The 22,281-nt window shown below is 43.0% G+C and overlaps 1 protein-coding gene across 1 annotated transcript in view; it reads left to right on the forward strand.

The window, feature by feature from the left end:
* The window catches only part of MYO16 (myosin XVI), a 395,654-nt gene that overhangs the window by 248,059 nt on the left and 125,314 nt on the right, over positions 1–22,281 (forward strand). Inside the window, exons 23-26 of the mRNA XM_052650218.1 lie at positions 2,095–2,170; positions 6,951–7,126; positions 9,431–9,511; positions 9,773–9,978. Coding sequence (XP_052506178.1) covers positions 2,095–2,170; positions 6,951–7,126; positions 9,431–9,511; positions 9,773–9,978 — 539 coding nt within the window. The remainder of the gene's footprint in view (positions 1–2,094; positions 2,171–6,950; positions 7,127–9,430; positions 9,512–9,772; positions 9,979–22,281) is intronic.

Consider the following 22,281-nt stretch of genomic DNA (forward strand, 5'->3'; position numbering starts at 1 on the left):
GGAAGATCCCATGAAGAAGGAAATGGCAACCCACTCTAGTATTCTTGCCTGGAAAATCTCATGGACAGAGGAGCCTGGTGGGCTACAGGCCATGGGGTCACAAGAGTCAGACATGACGGAGTGACTGAACCACCAACATAATCTTAAATAAAAACAGGCAGCATGATTTTGTGCTGTTGATCGTCACTATAACAAAACCTTTTTGTTCATTTCATTGACTATTTAATGAATCTGCCCAAAGGACTAGACTCTTTGCTTGTTGCCACAGAGGCAGAGCTGAACAGTCCATAGTCACTCCCTCCGGAAACAAGAGAAGGCCCCTCAGAAAACAAGGTGCAACAGGAGCAAAGACAGACCACACATGTTTTCAGAGACAATCAGTCTTTCATTTGTGTGTGTGTTCAATCCAGAATCATCAGATTCCCCTGAAAAGCAGAGGCTAGAATTACAGATTGAGGTTGTAGAGAGGGGGACCCAACACTGCAGGGTCATCTCTGGGATGTTCAATAACCTGCCACACACCCACCAAATGACCCACCAAATACCCTGCTAAATAACCTGCCATCTACCCAAAGATGTAGATGCCTCAGCTGGGTGTTGGGAGTCTCAGGGGCGCCACTGTCTCTAATACAGGAAGGCGTGCAGGAGCCACACTCCAGGCTGAGGTTTCTCAACCCCAATCCGATATCATCTGGGGCCAGATACTTCTTCACTGTGGAGCTGCCAGGGCACTGTAGAATGTCTGCAGCATTCCAGTCCTTCCAACCCCTCAGTTGTGACAAACACAGATATCTCCAGACACTGGTTAGGGACACTGTCACCCCAGGCTGAGAACCACTGCTCCAGATGATATAGAAATTTGCTTATATTCAACACCATGTAATATATAACATAGCTCGCATTCTAACACTGGTAAGCCATGTTCTGGCCTAGGACCAAACTGGGTAGTGATTGAGAAGTATCTGAAAGTTGTTTATTTGTCTGGCTTTACCTCTTAGCTCAGCTGGTGCTAGTGGGACAGAATCTGCCTGTCAGTGCAGGAGACACAAGAGATGCAGGTTTGGTCCCTGGGTCGGGAAGATGCCCTGGAGGAGGGCATGGCAACCCACTCCAGTATTCCTGCCTGGAGAATCCCATGGACAGAGGAACCTGGCAGACTACGGTCCATGGGGTCACAAAGAGTCGGACATGACTGCCTGACTGAGCGTGACTTCCTTTCACTTCAGTTCAGTCGCTGAGTCATGTCCGATTCTTTGCGACCCCATGGACTGCAGCACGCCAGGCCTCCTTGTCCATCACCAACTCCCAGAGCTTGCTCAAACTCGTGTCCGTCAAGTCAGTGATGCCATCCAACCATCTCATCCTCTGTCGTCCCCTTCTCCTCCCACCTTGCATCTTGCCCAGCATCACGAAGACTTACTTTACCCAATGTGACAATTTTTAGATCCGTCCATGTTGCTGTAAATGGTGTTTCACTCTTTTTGTGACGGGGTAGTGTTCCACTGTGTACACGTACCATGCCTGGTTTATCCATTCCTCTATCGATGTACATTCAGGTTGCTTCTGTGTCCTGGCTATGGAATGGCAAACGGTGCTGCCACGAACACTGGGGCGCACGTCTCTTTCCGAATTAGTTTTCTCTGGATGTACGCTCAGGAGTGGGGTTGCGGGATCACACAGTAGCTCTGTTTCTAGTTTTTAATGCAGACGCCATTCCATTTCTCGTCCTAAGGTGACACTGGCTTCCTTCCCAAGGTGTCGTGAAGCCTTTCTAACTTGGGTCAGGGAGTTTTCTGAGCAGGTGAGAGGTTTTGAAACCAAAGGGATGGCAGTGGAGGAAAACCTGCACCGTTCTCTTCAGCACTGGAGGAGGACTCTGCCCATCCAAACAGGAGAGGCGGCCCTGATTCGATGTGCAGAGGAGAGCCTGGGAAGGAGAGCTTTGAACTTGCTTGGAGTGAAAACTTTATGACCTGAAGACACTGCTCTTATGAATAATTTAAAGCTGTCACTGAGTCCAGTTGTTCTTTAAAGAAAATTACTTTCATGGCCATGCTTAACCATTAGTAATGATACCACTTTCTTTTATTATAGGTAATGTATGAAGCTGTTGGAGCAATTGAAAAAAATAAAGACTCCCTTTCGCAGAATCTTCTATTTGTAATGAAAAGTAAGTTTCCCTCCTCCATGGTTAAAATGCCACCCATTCTTTATGTCCCTGTCTCTGAACATGGTCCTGTAAAATATGCCACCAGCTAAGGATAATTGAAATATCTTTTGCATTCTAATGCCCAGAATAATAAGGAATGGATCTTGCCATGCTACACTTTGGTTACAATTTAATTTGGAATCTAGTAGAAACCATAATTTAACTAAGCTTTTAGCAGATAGAAATATAAAACACCTTTCCCACTCTGGCGGTGTGAATATAAAAAAGCTCTTCTGTGCGGACTGATGAAGATGAATATGGTTTCCAGAGTTATTTAGGCCACAGCAGGGTGAATTCCATTACTTAAGATGACTCGGGAGTACACCGAAGGGTGGTATTTTATTCTTATGCACTTTCAGATATAAAGAGCTGATGTTTATAAAGTAAAATGAGAGTACAAATTTATATATATACACACACACGCATATATGTATATACCAATATAGATTTATAGGCAACAACTACTTAGTGAACCTTAGTACTTTATATACATATATTTATATATATGTCTATAACTCTAGAGTATATGTAAAATGATGTACTGTATTTATATAGAGTATAATTATATACATATATGCCCATATACAGATCTATAATTACATATAAACCCTACCCCCTCTAGTAATTATTTTATTAATAGCACTTTTGCAGTGATTCATATTTTGCTAATAACCTCTTCAAAGAATTAAGATGTATCATCTTTTGTGCTTTAAGTTGCTCTAAATGAGATGAAGCCATTTATCATTCCTGGGAAAAGAAGCATATGATAGCCTTTCATGAAATAGTTGGATGCCTTTGAGCTGGAAACAAGACATCCATATCACTTCTGGCTTGAGGAACATCTTTACCTTAAATCAAAGAGCAGAGTTGCAATATATTGCTTTTCATGGAGAATGACTCCACTGGCCTCTCAGGATGTATGGTTATTGAGTTCTCTTAAAGGCTGAGGCTAATGATAAAAGCATAGACTTGGAATAATACCGTGTAAAAAGAAAAGAGTGAGATAATTGAGCTTATGATCACTGGAAATACCTTCCTTCTGGTTTTCAAATATTTGGACTTTCATTTATAACATACTTCAGTTTAATCCATATATTTTATGAAGATCTAATGTACAGCATGTTTTCAAGTTTGGCACAAGAATATATATTTAGAATGAAAACAAGATAGTTTGTGTTATTGTGATTCTGCTTATCTTAATAGAGTCCTTATATTTTTAAAGTTACTCTTTTGTGTATGCTGCCTGACAAGTGCCAAGAGAAAACAGGGGAACCTTATTTTAAATATTTTAGACTATAGATACATCTGAACATGAGCATAGAATTTACAATGTGTCCTTATATGTTCATACACGAGGTGGCAAGCACTTTCTGCAAAGGGTTAGAGAATAAGTACTTTATGCTTTGCGAGCCGTAAGTTCACTGTTACAGGGACTCAACTCTGCCATGATAAGGAGGAAGTGGCTTTAGACAATACATATGGTTGTGGCTGTGTTCCAATAACACTTTATTTACAAAAACAGGCAAGGGGCTGCATGTGGCACAGAGGCCACAGTGGCTCACCCTTTCTGTCATCCAAGCAAAGAGGACTGAGATGGTATTTTATGAATCTGTGGAATGTTGTGACGCTGGAAACAGTTATTAAAAGAAAGTGTAGTTTACAGGTAACAGTCATGTTTCCAGACACCATGCCAAGTCCTTTGCTCACAGCACCTGACTGGTATCCTATTATCCAAAACCTCTGCCTGAGGAAGGAGATGGGGTCTGTGGCAGGATCCTCGCCAACCTGGCTGGGTCTCTGAGACCCCTGCCCAGTGCAGACCGGGAGCTGGGTGACAACAGCTTAAACAGAAAAGCAGCAGGGGCCGCTCTGGGCTCCTGAGCTGAGAAGTCAGGTCCACTTGACTCCAAAAGATGCAGAGAAGTTAAAATCCAGACTCTTCAGTCTGCTTCGAAGTAGAGGAAAGCTACTTACTGCCGAAGCTGCTGCTGGCGGTTCTGCATTCCTGCTTACAGACCGTGGGCACCCCGGTTAGCTCGTCCCCTTTCCCTGGCAGGAAGGCGCCCAGAGCGTTGTGTGGAGACCCCAGCCAGGGGTGCTTCCCATTGCCGCTTGTGCATATGGGGACCTGCAGGAAAATGCCTGCAGCAGGTGACTCCTAGAAATAGAGAAGGGAGGCCAGAGCTGTCTCTTCTCCAGGGGCTTCCTCCCCGGGTTCTTGGGCGCGACACCAAGGCCGAATGTCAGCGCACGCGCTCCGCCTGTGGACGGGGCTTCACCGTCCCACGATGACGTGTCTCCATCACAGGGCGAGGCTTCTCCACTTGAGCTTCACGCGGTCCCAGCCTGCGATCCAGAGAAGGGACAGACACCGTCGGCTATGCATTTCCGCTCATAGTTACGCCTAGTGTTGAGAGGTTTAGTAAAGACATTTCCCCAATTACGGAATGCCTTGCTGCACTGGTTTATCCGTGGTTCCATTCATCCACAGACTAGTTATCAATATAAATAATATTTTTAATTTAGTTAAACAGGTCGCGGCATTATATGTTTACTGTTTCACTGTTGTTTTGAAACAATTTCAGACTTAAAGAAAAGTCGCAAAGTTAGTACAAAGAACTCCGATATGCTCTTTTCCCAGACTGACTTTTTCCATCTTCTCCCTCTCTTTCTCTCTTGCTGCCTCCTTCCCATCTGTGTGTGTGTGTCTGCACACATGCTCTGAACCACAGGAGAATGGCCAAATGCTTTTCTGCCCAAATCCTTTGGTCCATATCCGGAGACCAAGGACGTGACCTCCATAACCCCAGGAAATGATCAGACTATTAAATATTGATATGACACCAGTATCTAATTCAGAGTTCATGTAACACTTTACTGATTATCTCACAAATCTCTTTCAGAATGATTTCCCCCCCATTTCAGGATCATTTGGTGAGTTTAGTTGCCATTTCGCAGTAGTCTTCTTTAACCTGGGACCCTTCCTCAGGTTTTCTTCTTGACATTAATATTTTTGAAAGTGGAAGGCCAGTTTTTGAAGAATGTCCCTCAATGTGGGCTTATTTGCTGTCTCCTCACGTTGGAATCAGTCTCCACCTTCTTGGCAGGAGCCCCACGGAGGTGACGATGTTTCTTTCTTAGCGCATTGTGTTCCAAAGCTCATGGTGACCTTCACCTTGATCACTCCATCCTTCAGAGCTCCCTAACGTCACTGTTTTCGGTTTGTAACTGACAAGTCATTTATAAAGAACTGTTTATCACAAGCTTTCACCGGTTAGTTTTGACTGAGGCAATGATTGTTGCCTAAATCAGGGATTTCTCTTTGGGTTACAAAAGTGTGATTTTTATAACCCCATCTTCAGCAATGACATCCTGCTATAAGAACTCTCCTTTCTGATAATTCATCCATCCGTCTGTTCATTATCAGTATGGACTCACAGATTGTTATTTTATTTAAGGGACACAATCCATTACTGTCATTATTTTGATACTAAAATTGCCCAAGACTTAGCCAGTGAGAACCACCCCCCCCCCCCCATGCTGGTTCTTGTGTTCTTTCGACAGGTTCTCTTGCCCTTTTTTAGCACTGTTTTACATTCTGGCTTTCCAAAATATTCTAAGATCTTTTGCCTTGCCTCACATCTTAAACTAGCCACTTACCCAAGATGCCTTATTTTATAAACGAATAGTATCAAGAAACTTAGAACTGGAGGCAGGCCGAGCTCATTGCAACTGGAGTCTTACTGCTTTTCCCTCACCTCACCTCAGTGACTTTTCACTGAATGCACTGCTAGTAGATACATTAGCCGGGCAAGTGAAATAATCTGAGTGTGGAAATGGTAGAAACTAAACCACTTTGCTTCGGGCCATTGCTGACTGTCCAGTGGGCTGAGACTGATCCTAAACAGTTTATGCATGTTACATCACCCTTCAGTCTTGCAGGAACCCACAAAGTAGGTACTCAGTGGTTATTTTATAGAAAAAGGAAACTAAGGCTTAAACACTGCCTGTATACAGCTGTAAGTAACAGGAGACGCATGCTTTCTAGGTGCTTATCTGACAGACGTGGTTCTCACTCGACTGTTCAGATTTGCCACCAAAAATCCATTCATTCATGCCCCCTTTTCTCCCTGAGGTGTCAGGAAAGACATATGGACCCAGGATTATTAGAATTTTTGTAACCTGACATCTAAAAGTTACCAGCTTGCTTTCACATTTGCAGCATAACTGGATCAGAAAAAGAAGCACCTCTTCCCCCAACAGCAGAGACGGCCGAGTGAGTCAGGGGCTTCCCCGATGTCTGCAGATGCCCTGAGAGCTTCCTCCTGGGGCTGTGGGCTCCTGGCAGTTATTTTCCTGGAACGGAGAGCTGATAATGGAAACCATAAGTCTTCATGGCTTGGTCAAGTGCCCTGAGGTCTCTTAGGTCTGGGCAGGTCTGACCCGGTTCTGGATGTTGGGAGAGCAGCGAATGCCCCTCAAGTTGAGAGCAAAGGTTTCAGGCGCAGGACGGGAGCAGAATAGCTTGGGATCCAGACTCCAGGTGGAGGGCAAAGAAAGTCAGAATTCATCAAACGGTGTGATGAGTAGTGGGGAAAATAAAAAGGGCAGAAGGAAATGTAGATTCCCTCCCCACACAGAACGTTTTAGTGGTTAAAGCGCTAGGATGAGGAGTAAGTTTAATGCTGGTGTAAATTATGATTCTAATGCCACTTACAATATTCATTTATTTATTTCCTAGCTAGTGAAAATGTCGTGATCAATCATTTGTTCCAGTCGAAACTGTCACAAACAGGAGCCCTCGTATCTTCCTCTCCTTCTTTTAAATTCAGAGGACATAAGTCTGCCCGGCTCAGTAAGAAAATGACAGCGTCTTCAATGATGGGAGAAAACAGGAATTATCTAGAACTTAGTAAGGTAGGAGTTTTACATGATTCGTGTCCAGTTGTTTTTAAATTTGCGCAGCACATTTGCTGCTTCTTTTAAAGAACAAAAAATGTACAATCCTCTATGCTAATGGAAAGAAATTGATATTTTAATTTAACAAAATTAACAGAAAGACTGCTTACCCAAAGTGTAACCCTTGGAGAGAAGGTGGTATGAGAGAACGCAGTGGAGTGAAAACTTGAGAGCAAATACAGGATTAGTCATTTTACTGGTTGTCTTCGCAACATCCTTTTTAAGTCTCATCACTGCAACTGTGTTTTTGATAAATGGGAGGTAACTTCAGGGACAGGTTTAAAGGGAATAAACTTAGCTACCTTATTCCGTTGACATTAATCACTTCAGAGGTTTTAGGTCTCTAAACAATAAATTGTAGTTTCTCATACAGACATAGTGTATTTTTCATGTCCTAGGGTGTTTTCACTGTGATTTTTTGTAGATTTTTAATTTGTTTCTGCGTTACGCTAATTTTTTAATGTGTATTCATTCCACACCCGCGAGGTTGTACTTACAACCTAAAGATTTTGATGATTTGTAAAAACAGAACAAAAAATTCAGTGAAGAGTTGTTTCAGATTGAAATGTATTGAGTTTATGAATTCAGTGCCAGTTTGTTTTGCTTGCCTTTACAAAAACTTTAAAAGATGACAAGTATGGTTGGGAAGGGGTCCAAGACGATCCATTTTAGAAATTCAGTCGTTGTAGCCTGCTGGAATGCATTTTTGCTTACCAATTAAAATAAAAGCATGATTAAAGTCAGCTCTGTTACAGAAGAGTGGCAGAAATGTGTCCAGCCTATTAGAGATGTGTGTGCGTGTTTAGCCGGTAGACCCTACAGTTACGAATCTTTTGATATAGCTGTCACATAACCGGAGGATCACAGGAATTCCATCTCACTGCGTATTAAAATGGCATCTTTTACATAAAAAAGACAAAGAGTTCCCCTTTGTAAAGAAGATCTCTATTCCTGGGGGTTTCGCTGAAACGTCTGGCCCCTGCTTTCTCAATCATCCTGGAAATCATGAGCAAGAAATCACCACACACCTCCAAACTGTAATTTTTAACCTTAATTATTAAACATTACCAGGCAGAGATGCCATTAGTCTTTCCCCTAAAGGACTGCAAAAGTGAGATAATTCACAGCCGTTCCTCCACCCAGAAAGGGAAATTGAGTGTTCAGTTTCACAGGATGAAGATTTATTTATTATGATTTTTCCTTAAGTGTTCCATCCTTCACTTCCCTCTGAGGGTCCTCACCCCTGCACACCCACCGCTGTGACCAGAGGGTTGCTCTCTACCCACCCTTCAGCTGAGCATCACGCCCAGCTTTGTGTTTATAGAAAACAGGCTGATCTCCGACCAGTCACTTCAGTTTCCCTTCCCTTGTCAGTGACACTTGATCATTCCAGCTTGACACTTCATCCTAATGGGAGGAAATGAGCTACTGCCTTGAGAGCAGCCCCATATTGACAAGAATGTTTCATCAAATTTTTCTTCTATCGAGACCTTTTAGTTTAAGATAAATGATTCTGGATCGATAGATCTGTTGGTCGCAGTCTGTATGATGTTGTGAAATGTAACAGTACATTAGTGGCTGAGGTTCCTCTTAACCCCTGGTAGAATTTAATTAATTACCTTCTGCTCTTTCTTCACCCACTGCTTTCATTTTCACTTAATTCTTTTATATCCATAATCGTTTCATCTTTGCTGCACGTGAATTTTTTCTTTAAGAGCTATATATAATTACTTATCAAAAAAGTCTACCATCTTTTTTCATAGCGAGTAATTTACTAACCCTTTGTAACATTAAAAAATGAAGAAGAGGGAAAGGAAGGGAAAAAATGAGTAAGACACCAATGATAGGTAATTTAGGGAACAAAACAATGGTTATTAAAACATCAAATTTTTGTAACATAAAATAGCATCCTTTTACCCCAGAATAAGCTGCATTTCATGACAATTCGTAATATAATCAAGGAGACCAGGGTCAGTTTATTGTACCACCCACCCAGTCAACATCTGTTTATTCTTGAATTAAGGTAGTTGCAGGCTGGTGACAGCCCTGGACTTAAAGGGATGCAGTAAAGGTTATTTTACATGTCGTTGCCTATTTTCCTACCATTGCAGAAAATCATTTGGCACTGATTTTTATAGCCTCTTTTAAGTCTCCATCTGCCTATGAGTGAACTTACATGAATAGGAGAGTTAATTTTTTTTCTCTTACACTAGAACTTAGTAAAACAAACCTGCTCATGCTTTCCTTTTGTTTTCATTACAGTTATTAAAAAAGAAAGGAAATTCTACATTTCTGCAAAGACTAGACCGGGGAGGTCCAGCCACCATTGCATCGCAACTCAGGGTTAGTGAAGTTTTCAGATTTCAAAATTTTCTGTTTTGATTATATCGACTATACAGGTTTTACATGGAATTTTCTTTCATTTTGACCACTTAAGTAGCTTCAGAAAAGTAAGCATGCACACACATGTACACACACAAAGTGAGTGAATGCGTAATACAGAAGAATCCTGGACTGAAGATAAAGGTTTCCATTTAAAAATGCTTTACCTTGTCACTTGGTGTCTTCTCTGGAGAATCAGTTGTGTTTTACTTCTCTCCTTAGAAAACGCTGACGGATATTACAGGGAAACTTCAGAAGTGCACTCCACACTTTATTCATTGCATCAAGCCCAATAACTCAAAGCTGCCAGACACCTTTGATAACTTCTACGTGTCCGCTCAGCTGCAGTATGTCGGGATCCTGGAGATGGTGAAGAGTGTCCGACATGGGTACCCTGTCCGCCTTTCCTTCTGCGATTTCCTGTCGAGGTAGGTTTTTCTCTTGTGTCCGCCATCCCCAGAACCATACTGATGTTATTGGAGGTGGGCCTTCTGACTGCTTTTCTGTCATTGCTTCTGTTGTTCATGTTCTTTTACCATGAGTAAACAAAGTGCTCTGGGAAACCACGAAATGCGCTGACAAAGCTTATATAAAAAGCTTTAATTTTACTGAGGACAGTCACTTGGAAACAACTTTCATAGTTCCTTAAATTTAGGTTCCCTTGGATTTACAGATTTATAAAACTGTTGCTTATAATATTGACTTAAAATTATAATTGAATATAAGAAGCTATGTGTGGGATTATTTTCTCCTTAAACGTATGAACAAAATATTTTTTAGGTGAAGGGTTGGTACTCATGGGCCAAATTTAGCCCATTACCTATTTTTTGTAAATAAAGTTTTATTGGAACACAGGCAGTGAACATAATGAGAATATCTGTTTTTTAGGCAGTCAAACAATAAGAACAGTATGGACAAAAAAGCAAGTATTTGGTAATCTTATACAAAAATATGAAATTTAAAATGATATTGATATAAAGTAATATCAATATTACAAGCACAAAATTTAACATTAATGGATAAAAACTAGAACAGTAGTATGGTGAAATCTATTTGGGAAACCATTTACCTAAAAGAAGAGAGTTTAAGACTTTGGTTGAGCAGCAGTGCAATTTGAGCCACTGGTATGAAGAAGCTGCTAAACTCAAACAACCTATCAATCAAAAAACCTAAATCACCAAGTTGGAAATAGTCATAACAAAGGGCATAATATTTAAACTATGACTAAGTTTAATGTTTATAACCTTTGTTTTTTCCAGAGGACAGAAATAGAAGTTATTTATTGTATATTTTAAATTTCCCGAAGATACAAATAAGAAACTAAACATCGTATAAGCCATTCATTGTTAAAGAAGTGATAGACGGTTCAAAATTCGCCACATTTAGGGATAAAGTATCTGGAGAATGAATATGTTTAACCTGCAGAATGTGTAGTGCAGATAGACAAAATATTTGGTTTAAACATAAAAGATGCTTATTCATGAGTGAAGAGACACACTGCCTCCTATTTTTAGAGAGGAACTTCAAAGTTGGGCAGTACACAAGGCTACATTAAGAATTAATACGTGCTGAATGGAAGAATTATTTGTGCTTTTGTTGGGGGGGGATGGTGGTGTTACCGTCACTGCTTACCGTCACTGAGAGGTGTCTGGTAGCTCTGATCTGCCTCTTGCTGTTCCCTCAATGGACATCTGTTCATAGTCCCCAGAAATGTTTGGTCTGTTCATAAGTATATATTTCGCATGCATAAGAATTTAAGTATTAAAAGTCAGCCTTCCCACCCCTTTCAGTCGAAGTCTTTGGATCAATGAGTTTGAAACCTCCCCAATACAAGTTTAAAGTAATAGATCCCCATATTTACCCCAGACCTTCTGGACGACAGTCACCAGAGAGTGGGGTCCAGGGACCCCTGGTTTATCTGATGGAGAAAGGTATGGTTTTGTTATCTGCAGGCATCATATGATCTCAGAGGGTCCCCAGCCTTGATGAATTGTAGTTCACTCAGCAATACTGACTCCCTTCCCAAGTTGTGCTGAAAGCAATGGTTCTCCAATGTCAGCATCCATTTAGGCTTGTTAAAATGCAGATTTCTGGGCAGCAGCCCCAGTGTTCTAGACCATGGGATTCTCCGGGCAAGAATACTGGACTGGGTTGCCATGCCCTCCTCCAGAGGATCTTCCTGACCCAGGGAATTGAACCCAGGTCTCCCACAATACAAGCGGATTCTTTACCAGGTGAGCTACCCGGAAAGCCCCTGGTCTAGAAGAGTTCTGCAAATTACCATTTTTATTGAGTTCCCAGGTGAAGCTGATGCTGCTGGTATGTGGACAACCTTTAGAGAACTACCACCCTAGAACATCTACTCACTTGGAGATTATATCTTTATTTCATTTGGTTTGATTTTCTTCAACCGAGGACTGGAAGTATGTGAGTGCCTTGATGACTATCAAAGGGAACTTGCTGAGGGTTCGGAGTGAAAGTGTTGGCGGCTCAGTCTTGTCTGACTCTTCACAACCCTATGGACTGTAGCCCACTAGGATCCTCTGTCCAAGGGATTCTCCAGGCCAGAATATCAGAGTGGGTAGCCAGTCCCTTCTCCGGGGGATCTTCCCGACCCATGGTCTCCTGCGCTGCAGGCGATTCTTTACCATCTGAGCCACCAGGGAGTCTCAGGCACTTACTGATTTGCTGGATTAAAACTTGCAAATTTGTTGAGCTTTCCAAGTGATCTGTGTACATTTGAAGTTTCTGGAGCACTGCAAATGGATTCTGTATTGGATATGAAATAGGATTAATCTCACTCTATAAACAATTTTTTAAAGCTCGTTCAATGCATTCTTTGCTCTCTATTTTGTTAGAGTGCCTTAGACTCATGCAGGCAGAGGAAGTTGGCTTTAAAGTGTCCCTCAGAGTTTCTCTGGAATAATTTTTAATAGCTACATGGATCTTCCTTTTAGCTACTCCAGAAGCAGTCACTTAAATTGTCCTATTTTCCCAGAAGAGGGTGGAGAACACGAGTCTGTGTCTGTATACAATATTATATGGCATAATAATTAGAAAAATTTTTGACCTTTATTTTTGTCTCATTTGATATATATACATATATACTTACCAAGACTTATCTCTATTAAAATAATATTTGTAATGATTATCTTTTAAAATTAAGTGCCCTTTTCCACATATATACATTTCTTGCTTTATTCTGACTTCTAGACAGAGACTTTCTCTTATTCAATCACAATGCTTGTACATTTGTTTAGTAAGTTTTCAGAATGAAGCTGGCATTGGAGGTTAATAGTTGTTCAATTTAAGGTACTGTTTCTGCATAACAGAGAGCATAGCTATACTATATTTGCTTGGAAAATGATGCTTTTTGGTAAATCTCTGCATTTCTTAACTGGCCCCTTACATAGAAGGAGATGTGAGTTTCAATTTATCATCCTTATTTATAACTGCATATTAGTATAAATGGAAGTGAACTTCCCTGGTAGCTCAGATGGTAAAGAATCTGCTTGCAATGTGGGAGACATGGGTTTGATCCTTGGATTGGAAAGATCCCCTGGAGGAAGAAATGGCAGCCCACTCCAGTATTCTTGCCTGGAGAATCCCCGTGGACAGGGGAGGCTGATAGGCTGGAGTCCATGGGGTCACAAAGAGCTGGACACAACTGCGTAACTAAGCACACACATGAATGGAATTATTAATGTATTCCAGTGGAAATTTGTCACCATATTGGTTGAATAAAGGACACCTGTCTGGAATATTATCACAAAAACACTGGTCCATAGAGAGATTCTCAATTTCTATAGAACTTGAATAAAACACAATTCACATCAACAAGTAACATATTTATTCATAAAGCTTATCAGAACCTTGAAGTTCCCCCAGGCAGTCAAGCATTGTTGTATAAACAAAGCCTCAATGTGCAAATTAATAGAAGTTTTTGGTTGCCAGAATATCATATAACAATTCCTATGTAAAACATTTCTATTCGTATTGCCTTGTCTTACATGTTAGAGAATCAAAACATATCAAATCATTTACTTTGTTTAGTTTACAAAGAGGAGTATGGTTACTGGAAAAATACCAGACAAAGAAAACCATGTCCAATTTTGAAACAAGCACCTATTCATTGGAACTTCATTTATAGCTTCTGAAACCCAACATGACAGTGGATGTGGATAATGGATATTCTGTGGAATCCAGAGGCGACGTGACGGTATTTGCAAATGTGCTTCCTGATTTATTGGCTTTAATAGCTGTCCATCATTCTGAGGCTTCCTAATCAAAAGTGGAGAATTGTGTTTGTGGAGAAATCCTATTTTGATTAAATGAGAAGCATGCTTATCGAACTTTTCCCCCTAATAGCAGCAGTAGCTTCTGAGTAGGGTAATAAGGCAAGATACTGTCTCCATGGCAAAGACCTCACAAGTTTAGGTACAGGAGGAAGAAGGAACAGAGCAATAGGAGTAAATTATTAAGTGCAAATCATGATACATCGTTGGATCACCTACTGTGGACTGAATCGTTTCTCCTTAATAGTCGTATATTAAACCCTAACCCCAAATGTGACTGTATTTGGAGATGGTTCTGTGTGTGCGTGTGTGCTAGTTGCTTAGCCATGTCCAACTCTTTGCAATCCCATTCTCTATAGCCCACCAGGCCCCTCCATCCATAGGATTCTCCAGGCAAGAACACTGGAGTGGGCTGCCATTTCCTTCTCCAAAAGGAACTATGGAAAGAAAGAAAGTGAAGTCACTCAGTCGAGTCCTACTGTTTGCAAACCCATGGACTGTAGCCTACCAGGCTCTTCCATCCATGGAATTTTCTGGAGTGGGTTTCCGTTTCCTTCTCCAGGGAGATGGTTGTATGAGGAGGTAATTAAGGTTAAGTGAGGTCCTAAGGGTGGGGCTCTGAACCAATAGGATTAGTGGCCCTACAGGAAGAATTGCCAGAGAGCATGTCCTTCTCTGCTCTCTGAACTTGCAGTGGGAAGGCAACATGGTTCTGGTTTAGTCGCTAAGTTGTGTCCAACTCTTTGCGACCCCATGAACTATAGCCCTCCAGGCTCCTCTGTCCATGGGATTTCCCAGGCAAGAATACTGGAGTGGGCTCCCACTTCCTTCTCCTGGGGCTCTTCCCCACTCAGGGATCGAACCTGGGTCTCCTGCACTGCAGGCAGGTTCTCTCCTCCTGTGCCACCAGGGAAGCCCAGTGGGCTGGCATCTGTCTGCAGACCGGGAGGAGACCTCAGCAGAAACTGAATGAGCCCACACCTTCATGCTGTGCATCCCAGCCTCCAGAACTTTGAGAAGACACACTTCTGTTGCTATAACCCTCCAGCTCTGTGGTCTACGGAGCTGGCTGAGGCGCCTGTGTTTGTGGGTGTGTGTTTCTGTGGGGTCAATAGGTAGCAAACCTGTTACACGGAGGTTTGACGGAGACATTTTGGATACCTTGTTTGTGTTACGTGATACCCTTGTGCTGATGGGAGGAAGTCAAGTTAACATGTACATATCATGGGGTTTCAACAACTTGTGTCTCTGCTCGCGTAATCACATTTCCACTGTTTTCTCTACTCAGTGACATTTACTTGATATTTAAGATTTACTCAGGCATCCTCTTATTGAAAAATCTTTTGTAAAATCCCAAGATGGTTTGTGTCTCTTCTCTCAGCTTCAAAAAGACCTTATGTATTATACTGATTATACACTCACTGGAAATATTCATTTATTATGAACACTTATGAGTAATATTTATGAGTAATATTATATCCAAATATTATTTATTAATATTTATCAAGTATTCACTGGAGCAGAGATTAGCAGACGATCAGATCAGATCTGGCCTGCCACTTACTTGTGTTCTGACTTGAGCGATAAGAATGTCTTCCACATTTTAAAACTGTCAAATGTTAAATGGTTACCTACATAATAGCCTCATTTTGGCCTCTTGACGTACAAAGATAAAATGTTTACTCTCTGGCCCTTTACAGAAAAAAGACGCTACCCCTCCCCTAGACCACAGGCTCCATGGGTGAGGGCGGGTTTTCCTGAATGCATGGACACCATCGTGAACACTGGAGTGGGCTGCCAGTCACCCGCCGTGCTTCTGGGTCTACACTCTGTGAAACTGAACAGGAAAGATCTGACATCGTCTTCCATCTCAACAGCTTTCTCTAATGTTATTTGGATCCTTCAGTTTGTGAGAACTTTCTGATGGCTTTGTAAAAGACAGACACACCTGTACATTCTGTAGAACATAAAATTCCAAGTCAGTGGCTTGCCACAACAAAGGTTTCTTTCTCTTTTACGTTATATTTGACTGTATTTAGAAGTCACACACTTTAGCTTGAATCAGCTCTGATTTGGGTCTCTTTTTCAGGATGCACCCCAGGGTTAAGGAAGAGCCCAGGCCTAGGACATGTCCTTCCTGTATCAGGGGGGACGAGGCTTGGCTGAGTGGCTGTTACAACATGTGCTGAGGTTCAGCATCTGTTGCTCTCTTATATTCCATTGTTAAAGCAGCCACGTGGCTTAGGCCGCCACCTGTGGTGTGGAGAATCGCCTTACTTACTGGAGGTGACCCAGGTGATGGCGGTGGTGGTTCAGTCTCTCAGTCCTATCTACTCTTGCAACCCCATGGACTGTAGCCCACCAGGCTCTTCTGTCCATGGGATTCTCCAGGCAAGAGTACTGGAGTGGGTTGCCATTTCCTTCTCCACGGGATCTTCCAACCCAGGGATCAAGCCAGAGTCTCCTGCATTGCAAGTGAATTCCTTACTGCTGAGCCACCAGGGAGCAGGTGAGAAAGCGCGGGGCTGTGTACACTTCCGGGTCAGTTAGCAGTTGCCCCAAAACTTAGTGGCGTGAAATAGCAGTGTGTTATCTCTCCCACTTCTGTGGGATAGCTGGGCTTAGTGGGGCAGTACTTGCTTGGAGTTTCTCCAGCCATTGTGGCCATATAGCGGGAGAGGTTGGCCTATGATGGCTGGACAAGACAGCTTCTTCATCCCTGTGGCTGGCGCCTGAATGTTCCTCCATGTGGTCTTTCTCCAGCAGAATAGTCTTGACTTCTTGCCTTGTGGCTCAGTGTTCCCAGGGGCAAGAGAGGAAGCCTGAACTTCGCTTACAAGCTGGGCTGGGAATTAGCACAGCATCACTTCCTCTGTATTTTACTCGTCAAAAAAGTTGCAGAGCGGCTAAGATATTTTTGTTAGGAAGCAGGCAATTGACAGTTTCCAACTTGGGACAAGCTACCACATGGCGGTCCCCTAGTGGCTCAGTGGTAAAGAATATGCCTGCAGTACAGGAGAGACAGGTTCAATCCCTGGGTCGGGAAGATCTCCTAGAGAAGGAAATGGCAACCCATCCCGGTAGTCTTGCCTTGGAAATCCCATGGACAGAGGAGCCTGGCAAGTTACAGTCGATGGGGTCACAAAAGACCCAGACGTGACTTAGTGACTAAACAACAGTGACAACATCCTCTGAAAGGGATAACATGCAAGTAACTGGAAATGATGCTGAAAGCTCTGCCTTTGTGTTCTGGTGCAAAACTGAATCTCAGAGACAGAATTGTAAGTGAAATGGAAAAGAGCAGCTTTGTTGCTTTGTGGAGCTAAGAAGGACACAGTGCCTCTCAAAAACTGTGTATCTCAATCACCCAGGGGGATTCGGCGGGGAGTTTTATCCAGAGGTTCAAGGGCAGGGGTGCTGGTGAGGATCTGGTTGAATGCAGGGCCTGCATTCCTTGAATCTGGCCTCAACTGGTCCCTGATGCAAAGAAAGAGCTGACTCATTGGCCACCTGATGCAGAGAGCTGACTCATTGGAAAGGACCCTGATGCTGGGAAAGATTGAAGGCAGGAGAAGGGGGCAACAGGGGATGAGATGGTTGGATGGCATCACCGGCTCAATGAACATGAGTTTGAGCAAACTCTGGGAGAGAGTGAAGGACAGGGAAGCCTAGCGTGCTGCAGTCCATGAGGGTGCAAAGAGTCGGACCCAACTTTGCAATTGAATGGCGAATGATGATGCTTATGACATTATAGGTAACATGGCTTTTTAACGGTCATCCAGGGGCATACCAGATTTTAGTCCTACATATCTCTAGTCTTCTCAGGGTGCTAGCCTTTTGAGTGGCAGTCTTTTTCCAGATGTAGAAGGGACATCTTTGAGGATCTTGCTGTGGGTCTCGGGTGGCAGACTTGGAAGGGTCATGCATGTCATTTGTGTATGGAGTTCTCTGCGGCTGGCAGGGGAGAGCAGGACAGTATCCCCCCCACGGGGAGAGGTTGACCCTTCAATGAGGTGCCTCATTTGCAGAAGACAGAAGGGCTTGTCCAGTGAAAGCACTGCAGGGGCTGGTATTATGCTTGGCAAGGTGAGGACGCGTGATCTGTTTTGAGATTGTTCCTGGACGAGATCCCTCGTAGAAATAGTCTGAGTCATTTAGCTTGTGTAAATGACACAGTTGTTGCTGAAAGGTCAGGCCGTGAAGGCACACAGCCATGACGTTAAATTGGGTGCGTGGAGAGGGATGAAAGGAGACGCTCGTCAGTTGACTGGGTTAAATGAAAGGGCCAAGGCCACCCCGCCGCACAGAGCTCACCAGCTACAGGTCCAGGTTGGGATCGTCTGAAAGTCTTCCTTGTTCCCTGGAAGTGATGTCAGTTACTGTCAATACATCTTTAATAGAAATGAGAATTAATATGTTTTGGAGCTGTTAAATATTTTAATTTAACTGGCAAAGGATATAGTTTCTTCAGCAATAATTTTGCCAAGTCTCAGCATATTCTTTCTGCTGAAACCCTTCTGCAGGGTTGGCTGATTGTCTACAGTTTAATGAGGTTGGGGAGGAATGAGGACCTGTTATTTTTCAATGAAATATAAAAATAGGAACGAGAAGTATAATAGATTTTCGAGGCCATTTCAGTTTAAATACAATTAGGTTTACCTTTATTGGGATTTTTTTCTACTGCTCAATGGATTATGAATCGTAAAATTCCCCTCTAATCTACTGGAGATCTACAAATTTTTTCTATAAGAGGCCAAATAATGACTATTGTAGGTTTACATGCCACAAGATCACTGACATAGCTGCTCAGCTCTGCCTCATGGAGGAAGGTAGCCACGAGGTAACCATTGGCACATAGACAGTGTGCCAGTGAACAAGTGAGGAGAGTTTTTTATCACATGCATGACCTTTCCAAGTCTGCCAGCCAAGACCGCAGTTAAACTTTGTCGGCATTAACAGAAGGTGGGTGGTTTTGACCCACGGGTACCTAACCCTTTATCTAGTCTTATATTCTTTCTAATACAATTTGTGGGATGTTTTTCCATCAAAAAAGGGACAGGTTGTGAAAGGTGACTTCGGTGTTTGCTCTTTCATCCCCAGTATCTGGCCTTGATCCTAATTTCTGCTCTAATAAGCTAGATGGTCTCCCGTGAAAGCATTAATTTACTCATTCCTTCAACACTTGCTTCTTTGTCATTGTCCATTCACTGTTAATCTATTCGGGCGTTTTACTGACTCAGAGCGCCCTGACGCCTCGGGAAGTTCCCGTCAGGAGCACCTGGGGCGCCAGCACTGGGTGTCGTTGAATCCCCGCCGTGGGTGAAGCCCCAGATCCGCACGCTGTACGTGATTCTGTTCCTCGTAATAACTTTTTTGGAGTGACTGCTCTCCCTACACACCTGTTAGTTATGATAGAACTAATAATTGCGGGACTTTTGCCTTGGGGGAGATGGATCAGGACTGGCGGCAAGCGTTGTCTCATTGAATCCTCCCAGCGTCCCCACGAGTTGCATTATCAGTCCCTGCCCGCTTTAGAGTTGAGAAAACCGAGATCCCAGGGAGCACGCTGGTGGTCCAGAGCCTCACACACCTCAGCCCTGAGGATTTTTAACCACTCCTCCACCAGCCTTGGTGCTGATAGTGGCCATGTCCTCAAGGACCTGCTCTTTCTACTTTCCCCACGCTGTGTGCAGTCTCTTTAGGCCTGACCGCCTTTCACAGCCACAGGCCAGACCACAGGGACGCCCAAACAGCTCTGTGACATTAGTGGGGCCAAAGAAACCCTGGAGAGTTCTAAAATCCAGCACTAGACCCTTGACCCTGGAGGGCCTTTGCTTGGTTTCCTGAGGAACAATCCGGTTACTTTTGTGGAGTGTCCTGGACAGAAGTTACTCCCGTACTCACTAGGGGTCACACTCACCACAGATCTGTGTGGCGGTGACACCGTAGCAGGGGACGACCTCTGAAAAATCAGCTCAAGAAGAGTGAGAAAAAGGACCTTGAGGATGGAGAACTGCACGTTTTCCTTAAAAATCACATGAAAATTGAAACCAAAAAGGCTTCACTAGCTTTCAAACAACATTGGAGATGATACCCGCAACTGACCAGTCTAAATGATTTAAAACCAAGATATGATTCCACTTAGTTAAGGCTTCCCAGTTGGCTCAGTGGTGAAGAATCAGACTCCTGCCAGTGCTGGAGACAGAAGTTCGATCCCTGGGTTAGGAAGATCCCCTGGAGAAGGAAATGGCAATGCACTTCCGTATTCTTGCCTGGAGAACCCCATCGACAGAGGAGCCTGCAGGGATGTAGTACTCAGAGTCCCAAAAGATGCAGACAGGACTTAGCCACTAATCAACAAGAAGGCATTCAATATGAAATCCGGGGAGTAGACCGGAAGTTAGTTTCAAAGGGTGAACTCAATATATTGACAGTTATACGTTATTTTTAATAAAATTTGGGGAGTACATCAAAAAAATTCCATCCCAGAATTCTGAATCTTATTGATTATTTGATTTAACTGGGCTCCCCCATTTCCAGCCTCCACCGATACAACTTAATATTTTTAATTATAAGTTATGTCAGGTAAAACATAATTGCAAAATGACCTTGCTTGCAGGGCCAAACCAGTCTATGTTACTTGTTTCATTCCTTATAAATTATATGATTCTCTTTATAGGAGAGCTTTATAGGAGTACGCTTGAATGAGACATAGGTGATAGTTTCCATTCGTAGTATCTAAATGGTCTTAGTAACTCAGAAATCCACAAAGAAGCTCCAGTTACCAGTAGTTCATTTGAATGGACCTGATTCCTATCATTTTACTTATCCAGTTCTTGACCAAAATGAGAAGACAAAACGATCAAAATGTCGCGTTCTTGCATAAAGTCTAGATTGAAGGACACTGCTTGGCATGAGAGGTAACAGTGTCTGCTAGTGGAACCCCAGAACTGGGCAGAATTACCCTCCTCCCCCAATTACAGACAGTTTGGGCTTAGGCAGACCGAAGACAGAAGCTGCTCAGGTAAAGCATGGGCCTTGCCGAACAGAACGAAAACAACTTTTCTTCCAAGCGGTTCTCAAACAGCTGAGAATCCTGTCTTTCTTCTCATTAAAATTACTGGTTAGATTAATCACTTCACCTCCCCTCATGAATCGTGAAGGATCAGAGAGTGACCCAGAGCATCACCCTACCTCTGACTCTAAGGACGCAGCAGAGACAAGGAAGTGTCCTCGGCCAGCCCCGTGCCCTGTATCGTGTTCTGACCACAGATCTCATCCAGGAAGCCTGCAATAACGGGGACTGGCTCTGCTCCTGGGGGAGGAGCTGAGGCTTACAGAATATTCTTTCCTTTGTCTTCACCCACTGCTTCCCTGCGTGTCTTTCTGGGACCACTCAGAAGCAATATAGATTTTGTACCCAAAGATCTTGAAGTGGGCCAACAGTGCATTACTTTAATTGATTTCAAGGCCACTCCGTTTTCAAGACTATAATGCATTGTATCTCCCATCTCAAACCCCATTCTGACACATTGTGCAAGAGAGTCCATCAGAGATTCTGCAATGAGAATAAGTGAAAATATTAAAAGAGTAACTCCAGTAATAAAATTCCAGTAGCCTAAATATCCCCAAGTGTTAGTTGCTCAGTCGTGTCTGACTTGGCAATCCCATGGACTGTAGCCCACCAGGCTCCTCGCTCCATGGAATTCTCCAGGCAAGAATACTGGACTCGATTGCCATTTCCTTCTCCAGGGAATCTTCCCGACCCAGGGATAGAGCCCGGAACGCCTGCATTGCAGGCTGATTCTTTACCGTCTGAGCCACCAGGAAAGCTGTAATGTTCCCAGATTTGACTATAAATCTTCCTCAGTGGTTATGTTCCTGGTGAGAAAGTCCAAAGATTAATACATACTGCAAATGAAAGTCCAGAGATATTCAGTCCCAAAGGAACTGCAATCCCAAATGTGATTATCTTGACTTTCTGAATTAAATGTCCAAAATTCCATATGCATAAGTGAACTGTTTCTGAAGCATTCTTTCCATTTTTCTGACTTGGCTCAGACTTAACTAAAAAGGTTCCAGATGACTTGCTTGGAGGTGAGGGCCCTTCAGTGTAACGTTCTGAGCAGTCAGTCATTGTATTAGTCTGTTTGGCTGCCGTAACAAAATACCGTTGTCAGGGTGGCTTAAACAATTGGCATTTGTTTTCTTACAGTTCTGGAGACTGGAAATCCAAGACCAAGGTGCCAGGGAGATAGAGAGGGACAGAAAAATTCTAATGCCTCTGGCTCAAAGGACACTAGTTCTTTTGAATTAGGGCTCCATCCTGATGAATTCATTGAACCTTAACTACCTCTTAAAGGGCCTATAGGTACATGCAGTCACATTGGGCATGACGGTTTCAATATACGAAGTTTCTCTGGGGGGACGGGGGCA

Source organism: Budorcas taxicolor, chromosome 12 (genome assembly GCF_023091745.1).
Source record: "Budorcas taxicolor isolate Tak-1 chromosome 12, Takin1.1, whole genome shotgun sequence".
Lineage (NCBI taxonomy): Eukaryota > Metazoa > Chordata > Mammalia > Artiodactyla > Bovidae > Budorcas > Budorcas taxicolor.